The sequence below is a fragment of the Rhinoraja longicauda genome, chromosome 13 (genome assembly GCF_053455715.1).
Source record: "Rhinoraja longicauda isolate Sanriku21f chromosome 13, sRhiLon1.1, whole genome shotgun sequence".
Classification (NCBI taxonomy): Eukaryota; Metazoa; Chordata; class Chondrichthyes; order Rajiformes; family Arhynchobatidae; genus Rhinoraja; species Rhinoraja longicauda.
Window position 1 is genome coordinate 31406351 of NC_135965.1, and position 24341 is coordinate 31430691.

A 24341-nucleotide genomic window follows, 5' to 3' on the forward strand; every position below is an offset into this window, starting at 1 on the left:
CATCAAAGGGGAACAATGTGCAACGTTTCAAATGTGCTGCAGCAAGATTAAAAATGAGATTAGTGTTCCTCTCAAAGGGAGGCTGATTTGACGTTAGCCGCAGCAGGAATTGTCACTTACTGCTGTAGATCACATCAGTCATCCTTGCCTTACAATGTTGGCGGAAGGGAAGCCGTGGTAAACCTGATAGAAACAGGAATTCAAGTTCTGAGGGGAACTCAAAGGATTTCTTAGGAAAGGTCATTGAGCTGAAATGTTAATTCTGTTCCCCTCTGTGCAGGTGCTGCTTGATCTGCCGAACAATTTGAAGCATTTTCTGTAGTTATTTGAGGAAGTTTCACTTATTCCCTTTAGTTTATTTTAGTATAGTATAGAGATACAGCGCGGAAATAGGCCCTTTGGCCCACTGGGTCTGGGCTGACCAACGATCCCCGAACACCAGCACTATCCTACACACTGGCGACAATTTACAGTTATACCAAGCCAATGAACCTGTATGTCTGGAGATGTGGGAGGAAACCGGATCACCCGGAGAAAACCCATGCAGATCACAGGGAAAATGTGCAAACTCTGTACAGACAGCACCCTTAGTCAGGATCGAACCAGGGGTCTCCGGCGATGTAAAGCAGCAACTCTACCGCTGCGCCACCTTTCTTTTGGTAAAGAGATTTTGAATTGATCCAACTAAATGATTCTGAAGGAAATCAATTAAACTGATCCTGCCAAACTTTTCAATGGGGTGAAAGTTAACAGTTGCAAGTTTATTTCAGGAAATGTTTTAATGTTGATAGAGGGAAGTAAATACATTAAGAGAAGTGAGCAACATGGGGTGGGGAGGAGGGTGGTGGTTTGGAGAGGTATCTAAGTGGTTGATCATATCAATAGGTTTTTGTGTGGTTTCTAGAAGCAGAGAGACGAGAGAGTTGCAGGCAACTCAATTCAAGCCGTTATCAGTGAGGAGAAGGCTGGAGTCAGAATATTTTAGGATGCAGGATCTTACAGAGTGCGAACGGGCATCTGTTAGGAAATTAAATATTGCTAATGCTCAAGATGTTGTGCGACAAGGAGTTTATGAATATCAGTCTGGACAGGAGAACCACACAAAATGCAACACAAGATCGTCACTGAATGATTCTGCACAGGTTTAAATTAAACAAGTGAGGATATAGATAAAAGTTAAACAAATCAGAGTTTTTGTGCATACAAAGGAGGGGCATTGAAGTCAACAATGCAGATGGGGAGGTTAGCAGATTCATTAGTACATCTTGGTGGAAGAAGCCATAGAATGGTATAGAGAGCGGGTGGGTAAAGGGGAATGGTAGCAGGTTGAGTAGAGGGCAATGGTGGAGATGGTGTTGGGTAGAGGGGAGTAGTGGGAGGTTTGGTACAGAGGGGTGTGGAGAGGTTGGGCACAGGTTGGGTAAAGGGGAGAGGTGGTAGGTTGAGTACAGGGGAGAGGTGGTAGGTTGGATAGGGAGTGGTGGAAGTTGGGTGCAGGAGAGAGGTGACTGGTTAGGTGCAGGGGATGGGCATGCTTAGTGGGCTAGGAGACAGTTTTGAGGGACATGGCTTGAAGATGCATACACTGAATTGATGAATATTAGTCATACAGACATTGAACACAAAAGTAGGCCTTCAACCAACCAAGTCCATGCTGGCTATACTAGTTCCATTTACCAGCATTTGGTTGGTGGGCTTCCATGCTTGGCAATTTAATTGCTGATTCAGATAGTTTTCAACTGCTGCGAGAATACCTATTTTCAACACTTTCTTTCCGTGCATTTCAGATTGTATGAACTGCATGAAAAAAACAAAATCCACAGATTCCTACTAAATTTGTTACTGCTCACCTTAAACATATCCCCTCTCATCTAACATGCTTCCATTCTGGGGAAATGTTTCTCATTATCAATGGCACTCATTATATTGTACACCTCTACAACTTCCCCGTCAGCCTCTTCCATACCAAGGAAAACGACCCCAACCTACTGAGTCTCTCCTCATAACTGAAACATTCCATCCCAAACACCATTCTCGTAAATCTTCTCTGCACTCTCTCCACTGAATTCATGCCCTTCCTATGGCGAGGTGACCTAAATTGCACAGAATACTCCATCTGAGATCTAGCCAAAGTTTTCTAAAGTTGTACCATGATCTCCATGTTTTAATATTCTCTCCCCTGGCTAATAAAGGGACTGGCATCCTGTCTGCCTTCTTCGCCACATTGTCTACCTGTGCTATCACCTCAAGGGATCTATACACAAAGGACCACTTCCTCAATGCTCCCCTGGTCCCCTACCATTCCTGGCATGTACGCGAGTCTCATGAGATTCCTAAAGTGCATCTTTTCATACCTATTGGGATTAAATCCCCTCTGCCATTGCTCTGTCCACTTTATCAACTGATTGATATTGTTGTCACCCAAGAACATCCTCCTCACTATCAACACCACCAGCAACTTTCACGTCATCACAAACCTAGTGATCATACTCCTATATTCAAATACAACTTATTAATGTTATGACAAACAACATAGTTATTTAATCCCTGGACTGATCTCTGTGATACATCACTAGTCACAGGTTACCCATGACAGAAGTAACCCTCCAGCATCATCCTCTTGTTGAGTTTAGTTTATTGTCAGGTGTACAGAGGTACAGTGAAAAGATTTTGTCGCGAGCTAACCAGTCAGCAGAAAGACAATACATCGTTACAATCGAGCCATCCACAGTGTAGAGATACACGTTAAAGGGAATAACATGAAAAACGTTTAGTGCAAAACCAGTGAGGTCCTATCAAAGATAATCCGATGGTCTCCAATGAGGTAGATAGTAGTTCAGAACTGTTCTTTAGTTGTGGTAGGATGGCTCAGTTACCTGATAAGAGCTGGGAAGAAAGTGTACCTGAATCTAGAGATGTGCGTTTTTACGCTTCTGTACTTTTTACCCGATGAGAGAGGGGAGAAGAGGGAGTGGCCAGGGTGCAATGCATCCTTGATTTTGTTGGTGGCCTTGCTGAGGCAGCATGAGGTGTAAATGGAGTCAATGGAAGAGAGGTTGGTTTGTGTGATGGTTTGAGACTGCGTCCACAATTCGCTGCAAATTCTTGTCCCATATTACCAAGGCAAATTTGTATCCATTGCTAACGTCTTAGATCTAATGAGCTTTATGACTATTCTTCTGCATTGTACCTTGTTATTGTCCTTACTGATATGTTGAGGAGAATGGTTAATGGGGCTTGTGCATGGTAAGAATGTGATAAGTGTATGTGAGGGCCTAGGTAAAAGGATTTTCAAAAAACTTGGTTCTATCTACTTTGGTTTTTAGAAGTATAAGAAAATAACTGCAGATGCTGGTACAAATCGAAGGTATTTATTCACAAAATGCTGGAGTAACTCAGCAGGTCAGGCAGCATCTCAGGAGAGAAGGAATGGGGAGGGAGGCAGAATGGCACAGCTGGAGGAGTTGCTGCCTCACTGCGCTAGAGACCCACCTCGGGTGCTATCTGTGTGGGGTTTGCACGTATCCCTAATGACCATGCGGGTTTCCTATGGGTACTCGAATTTCCTCACACATCTCGAAGACATGCAAATTTGTAGGTTAACAGGCCTCTGTAAATTGTCCCTCCTGTGAAGGAACTGGATGCGGATGTGGGATAACATAGAACTAGTGTGAACGGGGATCAATGGTCAATGTGGACTTGGTTGGCCCAAGCTTCCACGCTGGATCTTTAAATCAATCAATCAATCTTATTGAAACCTGAGGGGCTTGGCTAGTTAAATGTCAAGATGTTTCCACTGGTGGGAGAAATTTGATTAGGGGCACAGAGTTGTAAAGTTAGTGAAGGAGAGGGAGTCATTTAAAACCAAGATGCTTACGACCTTTTATCTTGGAGGGTGGTGGATCTCTGGAATTCTCTGCACCAGCGGGTTTTGCAGGCTGGATCACTGAAGGTATTTAAAGAGGAAGTAGGAACAGTTTTGAAAGATCAGGGAAAGGGGAGCTGTGGGTAACTAGCACAGAAGAGATGAGGACTGGGACAGCTCAGCTAGGACCGAGTTGAATAGTGAGGTGGGCTTGAGGGGCCGAGGGGCTTTTTCTTTCTCTTTTTAAAAATGTTTTTATGTTCTATGTTCACAGGTTCACAAGTCACAGGAGCAGAGAGGTAGGCCATTTGGCCCATCGTCTACTCCACCATTCAATTATGGCTGATCTATCTTTCCCTCTCAACCCCATTCTCCTGCCTTCTCCCCATAACCCTTGACACCCTTACTAATCAAGACTGGGATATGTGGAATTGTTATATCAATTGGAGCAGAATTGTCAGGCCCAAGTGTACGAAGTTAAGTTTCCAGAAATTCTTCTGTTGACAGACTTGGTGGCATTTGAAAACCACAGAGTATTGATTTACGGATGGTTTGACTTGCTACCATGTGATGCTGCAGAAGAATACAAGTCCCGGCATGTCTCAAGAAAGATCTTGGGGCACTCAATCCCCTTGGTGGTACGGCAGCTTTTACAATGAAAGTTGAACAAACATGAACACCTGCCTTACAAGAATCACGAGAAAGAAAAACAGTTCCTGTCGAAACCATCTGGTCTGCAGTCTAGAACACAAGAGTGTAACACAAGAAGGAGAAGCAGAAGTGGGCCATTGGCCCTTCCTGTCTGCTCCCTCATTCAATAAGATTGTGGCTGATCTTTTACTTCAGTCCCACTAATGCCATAAACATCGATTCCCTTAATACTCAAGATTCTATCAATCACTCTCTTCAATATATTCTGCAGTTGAACCTCCATAATCCTCTTGGATGGAGAATTCCAAATTAATTTATTGGTAAAGAGAATTATTTTTTCTTCTCTGTCTTGAATAAAATAGGAAGTAGATTGGACTTTATTGCCTTTAATCACAGTGAGGAACGAGGGGAGTCTGCTGTGGTGGATGTTTATGTTAATTTTTATGTAGTTGTGTGTCTTGTTGCTTTTTTTAGTGTGGCTGGATGGTAATTCAAATTTCACCGTACCTTAAATGGCACATGTGACAATAAACTGACCTTGACCTTGAGACCTTGAAGAACTGACCTCTTAATTTTTGGCGGTATCACAAAAGGCTGGAGTAACTCAGCGGGTCAGGCAGCATCTCAAGAGAGAAGGAATGGGTGACGTTTCGGGTCGAGACTCTTAATTTTTGGCTGTGACTCTTGGTTCTAGACATTCTAACCAGGAGAAAGATCAATTCCACAACCATGCTGTCAAGTTTCTTTGGAGTGTGGTACACCTCAGTGAGATACCATCTTATTGTTCTAAGCTCTTAAGAATAGTGGCCTGTCCATTTTATCTCTCTTTATATGGCATCAATCCGATGAAATGTGTACGTAGAGTTGGAGTAGGGCCTGGGTCTCCTAAGGTCATAAGTGATAGGAGAAGAATTAGGCCATTTGGCCCATCAAGTCTACTCCACCATTCAATCATGGCTGATCTATCTCTCCCTACTAACCACATTCTCCTGCCTCCCCATAACCCCTGACACAAGTACTAATCTCGACCCGAAACAGGTCTGAAGAAGGGTCTCAACCCAAAACGTCACCCATTCTTTCTCTCCAGAGATGCTACCTGTCCTGCTGAGTTACTCCAACATTTTCTGCCTATCATCAATCTGACGAACTTTAGCTGTCCTCCCTTCCTTATATGGATGGACCAAACCTATACTCCAGGTTCCAGATGCAAACTTACTGGGGCCCTCTATAATGGCCGCAAGATATTCAAGTCCTCTTGCAGTAAAGTGCCTTCCTAATTGATTGTTTTACCTGTGTGTAAAAACCCTTAGTCCACTTTTAAAAATCTCATGTTGGATTACAGAGGCAGCCATCTTGTCCCTTTGTCGGTGCTGGAGGAGGATTCAACCACTGCAGCACAGTTGGGCTGAGAGCTCAGTAGACAGCAGAATGATCACAGCAGACCACTCTTCAAGGGACATGAGCAGGAACTAATTACTTCTGCAATCTAGCATGAAACTATCTTATAGAGAGAGAGCAATGGCACCTCTAATGACTCTGGCATTGCAATGTTTCTTGCAATTTGACTAACTCCCACTAACAATGGCCTGCTTCCTTTATCATCGTTACTTTTTTGCATAGCTTTCATTCATTTCTATATCTCTCTACATCACTGTCTACATCTCTCGTTTCCCTTTCCCCTGACTCTCAGTCTGAAGAAGGATCTCGACATGAAACATCACCTATTCCTTTCCTCCAGAGATGACCGTCTGACCCGCTGTTACTCCAGCCTTTTGTGTCTAACTCCCACTGAGGTGTGCGTTGGCGATTCAACTTACTCCCTGGTGTTATAACAGTAACTGTATTTCAAAAACTGTAAAGTGGTTTGGGTCTGAAGTGACAAACACACTATGGAATTGAAGGTCTTATTTTGTAACAAGTGATGTAACAAGGACAAAGCTGTCTTTGCCATTAGGGAGCATATGAGAAAGTGTATGGAAAGGAAGAAATGAATTAAAACAGAGGAAGAGCTGGACAAGAAAACATTTGCGCTGTCTTCGGGGGAGGGGGGGGGGATGGAAGAGAGATTTGCTGGTACTAGAAGGCACACAACAGTTATGAAACACCAGCTTTGTTTATTGGTGACTGAAAACAAGTCACCGCAGGTTGCAATTAAAGAAGAGATTGGGGAGGCATTCCAGCTGCTCCTTGTACATGGTTAATCTCGGGGGGGAGCGTTGGTTAGGTGTTTGTGTCTAGTGGATTGGGTTGTTGTCAGCCATAACCAGCAGCGAGACGCAAACAGAGTGAAAGTGAGGAACACGGCGCATGCAACTCACTTGGGACTTTGCAAGTGTTTTTCGACGACCTTACTTTCCGATCTAACGCGGACACAAAACAGGGAGCATTTCCAATATTTATCCCACGGGTAGGAAAACACGGTTGGTAAATAATCCATATATGGAGAAGACAGGGATTCTCCTTGGCATTCCTTCCATTGGCCGAGTTTAAATGTGCCATCTATGGAATCATTAAATTGTAAAATCCTTATAGCGAAGAAGGATGCCCCTTGCCCTATTTAGTCAATGCTAGCTTACTTGAAAAACCCAGTTGGACACATTTCATTGTAGCACTGCAAATGATATATCCAGAGGTCCCTACCCCATGTATTTTCATGGTGAAGACATTGTAATAACTATCGAAAATCTAGGTGTTAAAATAATCTCAGGCGAAAGCAATGAACACATTTTCCATCCAACATTGTTCTCCATTGTGGATTACTCAATGTTCATTTTCTTCATTAGTGGAGTTTAAATGTTCTATTTGAAACAAATATTAAACAGGTTCTGGAGGTTAAAATGTAATTGTCCTTGTCCTAAATTTTAAACTGCATCTTAAAGTGTATTTCCAAAACCCATTCAACGTTCGAATGGTCATTGTTTGCATTCAGCTCAACACTTTAACTGTACACGTCACCACAATACCAGACCTGGCTCTGCACACTTCCTCCAGGTAACGGCTGATTGTCAAGCAGTCGCTGTGATGTCTCAAGTGTCAACATCGTCTGGATTAGCTCACTGAAACAAATGCAAACCCAAATGATAGACAGAATGGTATTAACTACAACCACAACCCTTTATGTTATACCGTAAGCAAACAGAATAAATTGGAGTCATGCAGCACGAAGGGCAAGGCAGTAGAAGTATAAATGTTATGCTCTCTGCATGCAACTAGCGCATTGTCGAGAAATGCAATGATCACAGTAACAAAGAAGGCTTCTAATTCAACGCATGAAGGCGCTATATATTGTGATATTAAGCAAATGACTGATGTTTGATGTGTGCTGAATTAGCTGATTCTAATCAGGGTGCAATGATTGGGCTCAATCTTGTGAAACTAAACTCAGTCACGGGTTCTCTTCTTTCTCAGTGTCACTCCTGTTGGAATGCACAAGTAGAGGAAAGAAAGCTGGTTAATCTGATGAAGGTCATATTCTTGATCGGATGTATGAGAAGTCTTTTCATATCTGGTCTTGGGCACGCTGTCCTCCTGCTTTGCTTATGGTAAACCCTCTGCATTACGACTGAGTCCACTTCACAGTTTAAGGTGAGAAAGGCAACATTTGAAGGAGACTAGATCAAGTGGACCCATTGGGCCCAAACCTCTCCTGCATTGGTGCAGCACCCTCTCCTCCCCCCTCCCCCTGTCCCCGTCCCCCCTCCCCTCACCACTCCCCTCCCCCTTCCCCTCACCCCCTTCCCCTCACCCCCTTCCCCTCCCTCCCCCTCTCCCCATTCCATCCCCCTCAACCCCCCCTTATCCTCCCTCCTCCCACCCCCCTCCCTCCCTCCCTCTCCCCTTCCTCCCTAGGAGATAGATTAAAAAATTTAAATGTGAATAACAAAAAATATAGCACCGAATCCACTGAAACCAGCACCAAAGGGATGAAGGTGAGTAATGTGGGCCTACAATTGTTGCGCTATCGTGTACCGTTTTGGCTGTAGTGCTGGACAAGTTATTTTACACAGAGGGTTGTGGGTGCCTGGAACATGCTGCTGGGGTGGTGGTGGAGACAGATATAATAGTGGCATTTAAGACACTTTTGGAAAGGCATATGGATATGCAGGGAATGGGGGATATGGATTATGTGCAGGAGATAAGAAATGTCATGGCATCATGTTGTGCAATGACATTGTAGGCCGATGGTCCTTTTCTTGTGATGTTCTATGTAAGGGAATAAAGGGAAAGTGTTTCCCAAACTGACAGTTGGGGCAGTCCGTTTTCATCTTTGCAAGCTTTGTCTGCCCCTCCTCTCTTCCAGCTTTCTAAACTCCCCTCCTCCCCCCCCCAACACAATCTGCCTGAGGAAGAGTCCCAACCCAAAGCGTCACCTGTCCACGTTCTCCAGGGATGCTGCCTGACCTGCCGAGTTACTACACCACTTTGTGATATTTTTTTTTTTAACACAAGACAAAGAAGCAGAATCTGCCTCAAAGAACTAGCACTGAACCTGTTAAGATTTCACCTCAGTGACTGATCAATGGTTGATTCACACCATGAGTTTACACTCATCCTACCTGTTGAGACCTTTGGTGAGTAATCTGAGCAAGAGCCTCAGTTGCCACAAATCCGTGTTTGTACCATTTACATCTTCAGCATCCTTGAGCACATCCTTATCCACAAAGTTACGAAGGGCCTCATGAAAACCTTCTGGAACTCTGGAGTACAGGATAAGCAGACTGAGTCCATGGGATACACACGGCTACATTACATATACAATTAGTGGCTTGAAGTGCTTTATTTCATTTCCCCTCACAGGAACAGTGAGTTCCCTATTACATAGACATTCATCACTAATCAGTGACCGAAAGGTAGCTGTCATTGGGGATGGCATGACCGATACCAACAAAGCCCTCAGCACAGTGGGTGTTAGAGATTGCATAGAGAGACGTTAGACTCTGATATTATGGGATTTTATTCTTAATTTGTTTTCCAGGCCCTGTTGTCCTCGTTCCTCAAGTTGTTCAAAATATTTGCCCATTTGTAGGTCCACCTCTCGCCAGCGATTCCAGTATTTTCTGGGGACATTTCCCAGGAGCTACGTATTCAGTGGCCCACACACAATGGCTCCCCACCGACTCTGTTAACTTTATATAGGTTCACATGGTGACAATGGTGTTTGACGGGTGGATGAATAACAACTAGCTGTTAATATACTTGGGGCTAAAGGGCTGTCGTCACGGTGATGGGCTCATTAGGACAGAAAGGTGGTCTTCAACAGTGGATTGCCATATTCAGAAACACCCTAGCTGGTAGTGAAAGACGTGATCTCTGGAGTAGCTTGTCCCATCCTTCCCCTCATCTTCATTGGGCAGTGATGGGAAGCAATGAGAGGAAAACATCACCTTGAAGGGATGAACCTATGAAAGGGTTTCCTGGAAAGACAAGTTATTCCAAGTGACGTTGGCCTCGAGTTCAATAGACCAAAGTCCTATCACTCTATCATTTGATATCTTTTGATAGTTGATATCTTCCCCAGTGAATGACAATCTGAAGGATTGTTCCCGAAGGCCCTTTGAACCAAGCCAATATATTTTCATTGGGTTCATCCTTTGCTGTAGATATGCACTGGATGGTGGACATTACATTTTACATTGAAAGAATAATTAGACAAGCATTTGTTTAGGTATATCGCAGCGGAAGACAGTTCATTAGCCACAAGTGCCAGTAACTGTTCACACCGACATCCAACATCATTGTTACCACACTGTGCTACATCTGAGTACATGTGTGTATGATGGGAGGAAGGATAGTGTGTATGGGACAGTGGGCCCTCGTATGTCCTGGGGCAATGTCCTAGCAGATACTTGTTCACCTGGACAGGCTTAGACCTGGGACTGGGTTGAATCCTGCACAGCTTTTGAGATGGGGAAAGCAGGGACTGGAAGGTATACAGAGAATATCAGAGCTCAGCTTCTCCTAAGCAAGCACCCACTTCATAAGTTCAGAGGAGCAGAATTAGGACATTCGGCCCATCAAGTCTACTCCTCCATTCAATCAAGGCTCCCACCCACTCCAGGTCTGTCAGACCGCCATTCTCAGCGATTGAATGACTACTTACAGTGACAACGCTGCTGCGTCCACTCCTTCAAGGCGCTGTGCGAGTATCTTATTGACCAGGGACTGGCTTATATCACTGCTGGTCTGAGTGGGGGATTCCGTGACATCCGCAGCACCTTTAAAATACCAGGAAAGCAGCGATTAGGATCACCTCTACGCAATGATAGCAAATAACAGAATAAACCTTGGCTGAAGGAGACTGGAAACAGCCAATGAACCGAAGGAACATCTCCTGAGTTCTCTGAGTTGCACATGCAAGGGGGAGGGGCAGTAATTGGGTCATTGAGCTCAGCATTCTCCTCCTGTCCTTCAAGACAGATTACTTAGAAAAGTGCACTAATACAATTTGGCATTTGCTTTCATAGGTATTGCCAGCAAGTCAAGCAAAGCTCAATACCACATATGCACTCTACCTAAATCCAGCAGAGTTCTACATGACTGAGATCCTACAGTGGAAAACCCATTTCATGGCTGTTCCTATTGCAATCTACTCAAACAAATAAACTCATCTGAGCTACACCACTAGTTCATGCTCTTCAATTTTGGACAAGCATTTCCAAATAGAGTCAGCAGGCTGTTTAAACAAAGGCGCCACTGGAACTGAGATCTATCCTGCCTTCAATTACCAGAGGCACACACATGATTGCCTGCCCCGTCAGGGCAATGAGAGTCATTATGGTGCCCAACCTACTGCCCAGCCATTTTTGATTCACCTAACTTTGGCACAGACGGAGGGTCCCTCCTTGTCCCAATTACTCAGGACCTCATCAGGCCTATTAACTTCCGGAGGAACTACTGAACCAGAATTCACCTGGAACTCACTTACGTATGTGAGGCGTTCAACAGGGAATGATCAGAATTCACTGGCAGACACTGTGGCACAGCTGGTTGAGCCACTGCCTCACCGCACCAGTGAACTTGGTTTGACCTTGACAACAGATGCTGTCTTGGTGGAGTTGGCATGTTCTCCTTGAAACTGTGTGGGTTTCATCCTGGGGCTTTGGTTTCCTCACACATCTCCATTAAGCGTGTGTTGGCAGAATAATTGGCCACTGTAAACGGTTCCTAGTGCAGAGGTGAATGGCAGAATCTGAGGAGAGCTCATGGGACCGTAGAGAGAATAAAATTGGTTAGGGTAGGGTTAGAGTAAAAGAGGGTGCTTGCTGGTCAATGTGGTTTGGGTGGGCTGTGGGCCTGTTTCCTTGCTGGATCTCTGAATGACATTAATAGCAGTTTAAAAATCAGTCTCCTTTACCTGCTTCCATCTCTGGGCTCTCCAACTCCTCCACTCGCTCCACAGGGTACCGCAGGCGAGTCACCAACCCCATGTTCTCCAGCATGTAGAATTCAATCAAGTCGGGCATCTTTTCAAAATTCTTCGACTTGATTCCCGCGGAGGCCTGTGTACAGATATGCAGTGTTAACCTGAAGCATCAGTAGTTTTAGTCGTTGCACCTGTGGTGTTTACCCCCCACCTCCCCCCAAGGTCCCATTGTGCCCAGAGGCCTTTGGGTCACCCATTGAGTCACCCAAGATTGTTGATGTGCTCTGCTTCCAAAACACAAGGGCTGACTCCAGTCGACACCTGTTCCTTTTCCAGTGGAAAGGAAACATCATTAGCAAGCAATCAATAACAAAGCAGCCTGGGGCACATCTCACGAGGCCCTCGGGATTTATCCACCTTCCTATAGTCAAAGTTATATTTCTTCAAAACCTTCTGCCTAACTGGCAATCTCATCCCAAGAGAGAGCTCAGTGTGAGAGTCTTTTTCAGGAGTTTGGTGTCAGGCATGGGAACATTGTGGTGGTCAGCTGAACATAGCTAACAAAGGAACTTGGGCATCAGTGTTGGTGATTTTGGTTTGCAGATTCTACCCATGCATTTGGAGGATTATACAAAGGCAGCAATGCTATTCTTTTTCCAGCGCCTGATGTTCATCATCCAAGTCATAGAAGCATATAGGGTGGTTGGGATTGCTGCCGACTGGCTGGCTATGAATTTCATACCAGGTCTGGAGTATTGTACTGGTGGTCACTTTGTGACACAGTTGTGTATAGGTAGAAAAACAAGAATACAGACATGATGGCTCCAGATGTGTGTAACATTGGCGTATATTACATGTAGATACTGGTCAGTCACTCTATATTTCCAGGATTATGTCCTCCTGGATACTGTATGTAACACTGGAATATAGTTCTGTCACTGTGTAACAGTGAATCTGCACAATGAGTAGAGATAAGTCAATATGTATCAGTAGGTTGCTCTACACTGGGTACAGATCTGTCATTGTGCAACAGTGGGGTACAGTTTGCAGAAGTCTGAAGAAGGGCCTGGACCCAAAACATCACCAATTCCTTCTATTCAGAGATGCTGCCTGTCCCGCTGAATTACCCCAGCATTTTGTGTCTATCTTCGGTATAAACGAGTATCTGCAGTTCCTTCCTGCACAGCGGAGTGCAGTTGGTCTTTAATGCTGGGATATATGCCGAGAGAGTAGGGGATTTGTGACTGGGTAACACCCTGTGACCCTGGGGGACGTAACAGCTGCTACATATGTGCCGCAGGTCCAACTGGGGATTCAAATATCTCTTTTTAAATGGCTGGTACAAGCATAACGAGCTGTAAGATTCTCGAATGACCATCCCTGCCCTTGCCTTTGTTCCAGATTTTACTCTGGTCAGAGACAGGCACTTGCATGTGACAGTGAGGGACTCGTAGATGCGGCTGACCCCATCCCCGGGCACTTTCCCCTGTGACCACGCGAGATGCAACACTTGTCCCATTACCCCCCCCTCAACTCCATCCAAGGACCTAAACAGTCTTTCCAGGTGAGACAGAGGTTCACCTGCACCTCATCCAACCTCATCTATTGCATCCGCTTCTCCAGATGTCAACTTATTTACATCGGCGAAACCAAACGCAGGCTCGTCGATCGCTTCGCTCAACACCTGCGCTCGGTCCGCGTTAACCAATCTGATCTCCTGGTGGCCGAGCACTTCAACTCCCCCTCCCATTCCCAGTCTGACCTTTCTGTCATGGGCCTCCTCCAGTGCCATAGTGAGGCCCACCGGAAATTGGAGGAACAGCAACTCATATTTCGCCTGGGCAGCTTGCAGCCCAGTGGTATGAACATCGACTTCTCCAACTTTAGATAGTTCCTCTGTCCCTCGCTTCCCCTCCCCCTTCCCAGATCTCCCTCTATCTTCCTGTCTCCACCTATATCCTTCCTTTGTCCCGCCCCCCCTGACATCAGTCTGAAGAAGGGTCTCGACCCGAAACGTCGCCCATTCCTTCTCTCCCGAGATGCTGCCTGACCTGCTGAGTTACTCCAGCATTTTGTGAATAAATACCTGTCATTTACAATGATTTTTGCATGGGGTCAGGGAGGAAATTTGCCCAATTTCCCGACTTACATGGGCGAGAAATGCTTGTGCCATGACAGTCAGCATGTTTACAAAGAAAAGTAGCGCTTTTGCCTTTTCCCCAAGTGTTCTGTAGTTTTCCATTTAGAATTGACCTCTGAATGTAACTATGAATTACATTCCTCTGAATGTCTTTGAGATCTGCATTGCCTTCAATAAAATAACCATATTTTCAGAACAGAAGCTGCAGTATATTTTCTACTTCGTCTTTAACTCATTGGGCTTCATAAGGCATTCCTTACAGGCCCTGCTCACCTGCTCGCCAACTACTAACCGCATCCGCAAGAAGCCTCAACCACAGGCTTCACCCACAAGATGGATCACCAAAAATCCCCTGGCACAATCCGCACCTACATTAAGTTCCATCAAAATCCCCACCACAAAAGCCCCAGCCACATCCCTTTATGCCAGAACATAATAACCCCTAATAGCCAGTGATCAATTCTTCCCACTAAAATCCATGATGGCTTGCTTGGAAAATGCAGAAAGGCATGTTCCAAAGAGTTCAAAAGTGCATTGTAAATTGTAATGAAAGTGCATTGTAAATGAAAATAAGAAACAGTGCTTCATACAACCCTGTTGATATGCTTCATACAAGCAAGTTGATTTCATTTAGTGGTTTCCTTATACAACCAGGTCTGGATAAGGAAACCACTAATTGAAATCAACGGGTTTGGCACAGGTGAATGTGCGTGTCTCCCAACAAAGGGCGAGTTTGAATAATCACTTACCTGAACAATTCAAAAAGAAACCTAAACATTTAAATGAGGAGAGTAACAGAGGAGAAAATAGTTTTGCTCTGGTAGCAGCAATGGCAATAATTTCCTATTGATTTTGAATTGTCATCAAATAAAGATTGTTCATACACTTTAGTTCAAATAAAAACGCTGCTATCAGCTTCAGAAGTCCCTGCTCTGAAAGAAAATGCCACCCTGGGAATACCGGACAAGGCTTGGATAGTAACTGCCTGCATGGTGTTGGAAGGGAATACCAGAGGGAGGCAGAGAGTTTTGTGATTTGTCGCCCTTAGTCAGAGCAGGAAAATTAGCAATGAGTCTTATTTTAGATGTCACATGTCAAGCATTAAACATGATTTCTAATCAGTTGAACCAGATGCATCTGCAGTCAAATAAGCCCTTTTACTAAAAATAAACCTGGTGAAATTGAGCTGTGGTTTCTAATTATAGATCAATTTCTTCATTTGTTGGGTATCTCGTAGAATATGAAATGGTTTAGTATTTGCTCTCTGTCCTTAGGAGTTAGAAACATGTATGGCCAAGGCCACCACTGAAGGCTTGGCTCACTCGCTCTGGTTTACTGCTGCAAAAGTGCTTGATGATTTTTCAGATACAATACCATGGACGCACCCATAATTGGGTGCAGAAGCCCCCTTCTACTAGACATAGCACATGATATGTTCACCTAGTGCGAAGCTGCAGGCAATGAGGCTTTTAAAGGAACACCAGGGCACTTCCCTCAGTGTGCAGGTGAATGTTTGTCCAAGGCCAAGACAGGTAGGTTCCTAGGTTTTCAAGCCAAGCTGGGGTTGAGGCTAAATGCCAAATCAGCTGCAATTTTGTGGAGGCACAAGAAGATAGCTTGCTCCTACTTGTTGTCTAATTATCTAGAATTTCCTTTGCTCATTTCTGTACATGCGAAAATAAAGTACCTTTGAACCATTGATTAAAGAATTTTCTGGGCTACTTTCACACCACTTTATATGAGGTAATGTATAATTAGGCTGGTTGATTCCTTAGGTTGCAACAATGGCCACATCTCATGGTCCAAGTGGGTAAAAGGTGCCACAGAAATATAAATAAGAAAAGCTACGAATCATTTTGCTGAATACCAAGAATAAAGAAACTAAGCCTACCAAAAATTAAAGTAAGTTTATGAAGAATCACTCTGTACGCTAATCGTAATGAGAAGGGGAAAGTGTATTCAGTAGTATCTCCTGATTATTAGTTTAGCTTAGAGGTGCAGCACAGAAACATGCCCTTCGGCCCACCGAGTCTGCACCGACCAGCCATCCCCACACATTAACACTATTCTACACCCACTTGGGACAAATTTTACATTTATACCAAGCCAATTAACCCACAAACCTGTACGTCTTTGGAGTGAGAGAGGAAACCAACGATCTCGGAGAAAACCCACGCGGTCACGGGGAGAACGTAGAAATTCCGAACATACAAACAGTCGGGATCGAACCCGGGTCTTTGCGCTGTAAGCAGTGTAAGGCAGCAACTCTACCGCTGCACCATTGTGTAACTGTGACCCACAACTTTCATTTGACATCCTATTTGTATTAAAAAATCTAGACTAATTCAGAGTATGAATGCATAGGCCAGAATGAAGAAATTATATTTATATTTATTATGATGAAAGATTGGCCCTACAATGCAGTCCAGTGGAAGGAAACAGTGCAAGGAAGCGGATAAGATCTTACATGACTGTGCTGAGTCAGAGGACTAGTTCATATTCATGCAGTCTGCAGCCAATTTGAATGAGCTTGCTTCTGCCGTGACTGTCTTCATCAGTATATGCTTGCCAAAGGTGTAAAAGAATGCGTGCGAAAGAAGACTATCTGATTATTCTGCAACTGGAAACCATGGATGAGCCATGAGATCCAGTCCATGGTGAAGTCCAAATCTGTGGCCTTCAGGTCGGATGATCCCAAACTGTGCAAGCAATGTATGTACGACCTTCACAAAGCCATCAATGATGCCAAGAGAAAATTCAAGACCAAGACAGAGCTCCAGTTTAACCACAAAAACACCAGTCGATTGTGGCAAGGCGTGCATGCTATAAAGTGCATTTGGGCTGTACTGCTGACAACAATATGTCCTTCCCTGGTGCATGGTTTGAACAGAAGGTCATTGGAATATCACCAGGTGGCGTCGACAATGGCTGCCTCTCCAACAGTCTGTCTCGTTTTTTTCCTTCTTTGTTGTTTTTAGTTTGTTGTAAAATGTATATTTTAGTGTACTTTTAGTTTTGTATTATGTGGGGGGTGGTGTGGTTGGGGAAATTTATTTTATCTCTTTCCTCGACGGAGATGTGACTTTTTCCATGTCTTATCTCCATCCGCACTGCGGCCTAACATCATTGAGCTGGCGGCCTCTTGCGGAGAATCGAATTCGGGAGCTCCAACCGCGGGAGCCTGCAGGCTTCAACATCGTGGAGCTCGTGGTCCCTTGATTAGGGACCGATTTCGGGAGCTCCAAGCCCCAGGAGCTTCACCACCCCGATCGCAGGAGCTTCACCACCCCGATCGCGGGAGCTTCGATCGCCCTGACTGCGGATAGTTCGACTCCCCCGACCGCGGGAGAAAAAGGAGGAAAGAAGATAGACTTTATTGCCTTCCATCACAGTGAGGAAAATGGAGGAGCCGCTGCGGTGGATGTTTATGTCAAATTTTATGTAGTTGTGTGTCTTGTTGCTTTTTTGGTATGACTGTATGGCAAACCAAATTCCTCGTATGTTGCAAAACATATTTGGCTAATAAATTACGATTATGATTATGATTTTGAATAATGTCACACGCCTCAACAGCTTTGAGTCACCTGCACCCACGTCAGATCGGCCTTCATGAAAGTCAACCCACTTGAAGCCACAAGCACAATCCCCGTCAGAATCAAACTTATTGACTGCAGGTCCATCTTCAACACCATAATTCCAACCAAACTCATGTCCAAACTCCTGGACCCATAGCCCAACACCCACCTTTGCGATTGCATTCTTAACTTCCTGCCCCACAGAAAGCAATCAGTAAGGATACATGACAAAACATCCTCTGAAATAAGTCTCAACACCACTGTCCCACAAGGATGCATTCTCTGCCCCTTACTACACTCACAACTGCACAGCCAAATTCTGCACTAACTCCATTTAAAAGTTTACAAATGACCTGATAATGGACCTGATTGCGAAAGACGAGAAGGCAAAGAACAGGAAGAAGATAGAGAGCTTAATAACGTGGTGTCAAGACAACAATCTCTCCCTCAATGCCAGAAAAACAAAGGCGCTAGATATCGACTTCAGGAAGTCGGATCGAGTACACGCCTCAGTCGGCCTCAATGGTGCTGAACTGGAGATGGTCGAGAGCTTCAAGTTCTTAGGTGTAAATATCAGCGACAATTTGTCCTGGTCCAACCACAATGACATTATGGTTAAGACAGTACACTAATGCATCCACTTCCTCAGATGAGTAAGGAAATTTGACAAATCCGCAATTGCTCTCACCAATCTCGACAAAAGCACCCTAGAAAGCATTCTATCAGGATACAACACAGCTTGGTTTGGCTAATGGTCTGCCCAAGACCACAAGAAATTGCAGAGTCGCGGACAAAGCTCTGTCCCTCACACTACCCAACCTTCCTCAAACCCCCCCCCCCCCATTAACTTTATCGACACTTCATGCAGCCTCAGGAAAACAGTCAACATCATCAGGGGCACCTTGGTCGGCATGGACAAATTCGAGCCACGTTCCTTGTTCCATCCTGTGTGATTTTATAACTCTCCGACATACCCTAGTCATTCCCCCTTCTCCTCTCTCCCATCGGACAAAAGGTACAAATGTTTGAAAGCAGATACAAGAGCAGATACAAGAGCAGATCCAAGAGCAGATTCTTTCCCACTATATTTAGACTGCTAAATGCACTTCTCATAAGCTAAGGATATATTACTGATCTCCTAATCTACTCTTTGTAGCCTTGCACTTTTTTTGTTTGCACTTTCTCTGTAGCTGTAGTAACACTATACACTATATTCTGCACAAAATGCTGGAGTAACTCAGGTCTCAGGTAACTGAAGTCTGAAGAACGGTCTCGACACGAAACATCACCCATTCCTTCTCTCCAGAGATGCTGCCTGTCCCGCTGAATTACTCTCTGCACTCTGTTTTCCTTCTCTTTTTGTACCACCTGTGGTCACTATTTATGGTTTGTTTGTACTCATGTGTGATATGCTTTACCTGGATAGCACACAAAAAACCTTTTCACTGCATCTCAGTACATGTGTCAATAACAATAAACCAAACAAAGCTTTATAGGCTTTTAAACAGACCACGGAAAGTGACCTCATAGAACCATAAGCCTATAAGCAGACAGGAAAAGGTTATCAAGGGAACGCCTTACAATTGCATGGATGTGGCCAATTAACCTACAACCCTGCATATCTTTAGAATGTGGGAGGAAACCAGAGCACCTGGTGAAAACCTGCTCGGTCACAGGGAGAATGTACAAACCCCATATAGACAGCACCCATAGTCAGGATGGAACCCAGGTCTCCTGCACTGTGAGGCAGCAACTCTACAGCTGTGCCACTGTGCCACCCAAACTGCTCCCACATTATGATAAAACCTGTAGGACCAGTAGAAATGCCACAGAAAGTACTCAGCCATAGTGAAGCTATAAATAGCAGTGCGAATAGGAAGGAAAGTTCAACGGGTATTGCACTGGTGAAACCACAACTCCAGATGCAAACTTAAATTGCTCAGGTACCACCAAGCCTGCCTCTCATCACAACTTTTACCGTGGCTGTGTCACACAATGATTGCTACTGTATCTTAGATTTTGGTTTAGTTAAACAGACTGGAGGAAAAGACAACCACAGATGCTCAACCACATACAATAAAACTAGTTGGAGCATTTTTACTGAACACTTAGTATTAAGGATATCAAATGTCTTTGTAGTATCTTTAAAGTTTCAAGTAGTTTCTTCCACACCCAACTTTCATGGCAATTTCAACCAAACCAAATGATTGGCCTCTATAAGTAAATCCCATTGGTCTTGATCTGATTGAAAAGCTCGTTTTCCACCAAGCAGACACACTTTGAAACTCAGAGAATGCTGTTAAGAACCTGTTCTCTCTCAATTATTCTTTTTCTCTCCAATGTCTGACTCTGAAGGTCCTAATACTTTGAAGAAGGGTCCCGACCTGATACATTGTCTGTCCATTTTCGTAACAGGTACTGTTGACCCGTGGAGTTCCTCCACAGTATATTTTATACTCACGATTGCAACATCTGCAGTCTCTCCATGTATCTCCCCAAATATCTTTTGAACGTTGTTATCGTACCTGCCACAACTGTTTTCCCTGGCAGCTCATTCCAAATACCCACCACACTTTGTGTGAAGAAGTTGCCCCTCAGGTTCCTGTTAAATATTTCCCCTCTCATCTTAAACCCATGCCCTGTAGTTCTTGCTTCCTATCCATGAAATATACTTTGTGCATTAACCCTATTTATTCTCCTCATGACTCCCCCCACTCCTCTACAAGATCATCCCTCAGCCTCCTATACTCTAATAAAGCTCTACCTTGCCCAACCTCTCCCTATAGCTCAGTCCCTCAAGACCTGGCAACATCCTTGTAAATTCTTCCTGCACTTTCCAACAATGGCATCTTTCCTATAGCAGGGGGAACAAAACTGAACACAATACTCCAAGCATGGCCTCATCGGTAACTGCAACAAATGTAACATTAAGTTCCTTCTGACCCTTTACGCAACTCCTTTCATTGTCGCCTTTTTTTTCTCCTGGGTAGCTTAGCACTTGCTTTCCCTCTCTCTCCATCGCCTCCCCCTTCCCGGATCCCCCACCAATCTTACTGTCTTGGACTACATTCTATCTCTATCCCGCCCACTCTCCTGAAGAAGGGTCTCGACCCGAAACATCACCCATTCCTTCTCTCCAGAGATGCTGCCTGACCCGCTGAGTTACTCCAGCTCTCCACATGTTGTGGTGCATACTGGTCCTGGAAGATGATCAACACACCAGTGGACTTGGCCTTGTCCATTTCCAGAGACATCCATGCAGGAACATATCCTTGGAGAGGAGAGCCAGTTGGGATAGATGGACTCCCCCAGTGGTCCACTGTCTGGGCCTGTGAATGGCCATCTTGGTCAGGCCCAAAAGCAGACCAACTTGCCGCCCTCATAATGGTTGCCCAAAGTTCAGGGGGTTGGCACTGAAGTGTGGGCAGAACTAGTGGAGCAGCCCACTTAAACAGAGATGCATTTTGTATATACAAGACAGGTCACCTGAGAGTTTGTGAAGTATTGGAAAAGTCTATTGCACTGGTCTGCACTGAGTAACCTACCTATGGGGTCCCAAATGGAAAACAAGGAGGTATCCCATTGAGGAGCCCTCCGTGGAAAGCCCACTCACTCAATATGTTACAGTGTCCAGACTGCAAGCAAAAAGAAACTGCTTGTTGTAAGGTAGAATGGGCCCCAAGAGCTTTTCCAAGAAAGGGCTCAAGTTGTACTGGGTACAGGATCCCTGGCGACCCCTGGTACCACAGCAGAGGCCAGCAGGCCTGTTTGGGACCTTTAGGAACCATTTCGACAATCCTGTCCAGCAGCCCTGCTGAGTGATAATTTTCACTTCCAACTCTCACCAGTTTGCCAGCCAGGCTTCCGACGCAAGATGCAACTGGTCACCCCTGAGAGTGGACATTTTAAAATTTAGAATTTAACATTTAGAGACATAGCAATGGAAGCAGGCCCTTTGGATCACCAAGTCCACGCTGACTATCGACATCTCATTCCCACTAGTTCTATGTTATGCCACTTTCTCATTCATTCTCTGCACATGAGGGGCAATTTCACACGGGCCAATTAACCTACAATTCTTTGGGATGTGGGAGAGAGCTGACGCACCCAGAGGAACCCCACATGGTCACAGCGAGCACACTCCGCACAGACGGCACCCGGGGTCTCTGGCGCTATGAGACAGTAGCTCATCAAACTGTGCCACTGTGCAGAGTGCTCCATTTCTTCTCTTCCCTCAGGGAGTCTACATTCCTATGACCTCCCGGAATAGAACCTTTCTCCAACTGAACACCATGAAGGATGCAGTGGAAACGATCTGCTGGCATTCACACTTCCTCTCCAAGGCAACACAATCTGTCACTGTGAGGAGGATGTTATTGGCATTAGGCAAGGGACAACCTCATACCTGGCCTGCACTGAGACTAACTCCTCACCCACCTCTTCTAAAGATGTAGGATTCTCCCAGATTGCTTTCTGAACACTGCTTTCCAAAACAAAAGCCCCACTATCATAATCCCTTGAGCATTATCCATACACTCCAGGCAATTTTGGGAGGGCTATGTGCAAAGGCCAAAAGGGTATGCAAAGGTTTTGCACATATTCTCGTCAAGGCTCAGTACCCAGGGAGGTGAACTTGCCTCTTTTAACCTGTGCCAAGGAAAGAGAGGTTAGTTTCTTAACGAGGGAGTGATTGACTCACTAAAAATGTTGACTGTCTTGTGTTAGAAAAATTGCAAACTATGAAGTTAAATTAAACTCTGTGGATAAAGAATTGTGGGATGTAAACTCAGGTCACAGGCCTGTAGGCCCATTAATTTTACTACTTCGCCATCAAAGCCCAAAGAAAGACTCATATTCATACAGCACCTTTAACACTTCCAAGATACCTTTAAAAAGCTCCTCAGTTCTGTCAAGCTAGTTTTAATCTTGGAAAATTGGTGCAGTGCAGACCAATTTAAAAAAATCAAAGATCCAATAATCAACTTTTTGTTTAATGGGAATCACAGTCAGATTATTATAGAAGAATACCAAGAGACATCTCATTGAGCAATTTAAACAGTGAAGTGCTCGCTTAGCATGGTTGGATCATTAGTCTAGACTGGTGAGCGGTGTGGGATGTGAATGCAACTCTGAGTTGGAGGCAAGAGAGCTATCACTGAGCCACAGGCCACATGGCTGGTGAAACTGGACGGCCCATTAGACAGCTATCCCATGGATTGATGAACAAGACTTGAGGCAATTGTGGTTTGCATGATGCTCATTGCAACGAAACCACCAGCATTTTTCAGCGACAAAAAAAAACTCGTCAGAGAGGCTGAAACGTTAAAGTTGCAAAGGATTGCTTTTAGCTCTCGAAGCTGCTTGCAGTCACAGGAAGGGGAACAATAAACAAAATACAGCTGCCAAATGGAGTTAAATAACTGCTGTTGCAGGAGTTGGAGTTTCTACTCAGATAAACGAGCATCCTGTAACAAAGAAAACAGCTGTACTGTATATTGATCTTAAGTTTAAAAAAAGGAATAAACTTTCAGGCTAAATAAGTTTCCGTTTTTCGACCAGCCCATTTGAAATTAAGCAGAATCCAAATGTGAAAAAGTACAGAAGGTTTTTGTGAAAGCGACAAAATGAAGGGTTCATGCTCCCACTTGATATAAAATGGCCGATGGAGGTGCCATCGGATTGGAGTGAAACATTCTTCATGGTTCAGCGCTTGCAGGGCAGTTGATTGAACAATTAACCACTGCCGCTCCAAATGAACAGGTACACATAATGTCAGATTGCCAGATGCAGGACTTGTTATTCCAACTAGCAAGAAAAAAAGCAAACCATCATGTAAATATGTTTGTGGACTCTCAAGGGATAAAAAGTCACTCCTACTTATAACAAATAAATCCCACTACAATGCCATCTCCAAACGGTGTTCTGAAACTTAAGGAAAAACAATGTGATACTCCAAGGACCATAAAGCCATTCAATGCAGACAGGAGAGCCTGCAGAAGCTAGAATCTGGTGGAGGTTTTTAACCTGAAACGTCAACATACACTTTTTGCCTCCACAGATGCCGTTTGACTCGCTAAGTTCTTCTAGCATTCTTTTTTCTGTACCATATAGTTATACTCAGTTTTCATAGAACAATGTGTAGGAAGGAACTGCAGATGCTGGTTTAAACCAAAGATAGATACAAAATGCTGCAGTAACTCAGCGAGACAGGCAGCATTTCTGGATAGAAGGAATGGGTGATGTTTTGAGTCGAGACCCTTTGCATAGAACAATGGTCATTCTAGTAGGCTTAAATGTCTTCAGTTGCTTTGACAATGACCTTCCCTCCATTACATCAGAAGGGGATATTTGCTGCTGATTGAACAGTTCTCAGTTTCATTTTCATGTTGTTGGCAAGTAGTGACAGATATCTGCCCTATACCAGTACCAAGCAATGGCAGTTTCCAACAAGAGAGTCTAAGAAACGCTTCCTGACATTACCATTGCTTCATACCTCACCATCAGAACTATAACAGAATTAACCACAAAAATACGAGGGTAGGACAGATGTTAGATAAAAGCAATAGGAAATCAGCTACCAAGCCCAAAGCCAGTCCACTATCTATAAAGTACAATTTCGTAATGTAGTGGAATATACTCCATTGCCGGGATGAGTTCAATTCAAGCATTCAAAACAACTTAATCTCATCTGGGAAAAACCTGTTTCACTGGCACTCCATCAACCATTAAAAACATTCACTGCTCACA

General features: G+C 44.4%; 1 protein-coding gene across 1 annotated transcript in view; it reads right to left on the reverse strand.

The window, feature by feature from the left end:
* Nucleotides 1-24341, reverse strand: part of inpp5d (inositol polyphosphate-5-phosphatase D) — a 98402-nt gene that overhangs the window by 50080 nt on the left and 23981 nt on the right. The window contains exons 3-6 of the mRNA XM_078410727.1: nucleotides 11871-12015; nucleotides 10617-10731; nucleotides 9073-9213; nucleotides 7485-7572 (exon numbers count right to left, since the gene is read on the reverse strand). Of these exons, the coding sequence (XP_078266853.1) occupies nucleotides 7485-7572; nucleotides 9073-9213; nucleotides 10617-10731; nucleotides 11871-12015 (489 nt within the window). The remainder of the gene's footprint in view (nucleotides 1-7484; nucleotides 7573-9072; nucleotides 9214-10616; nucleotides 10732-11870; nucleotides 12016-24341) is intronic.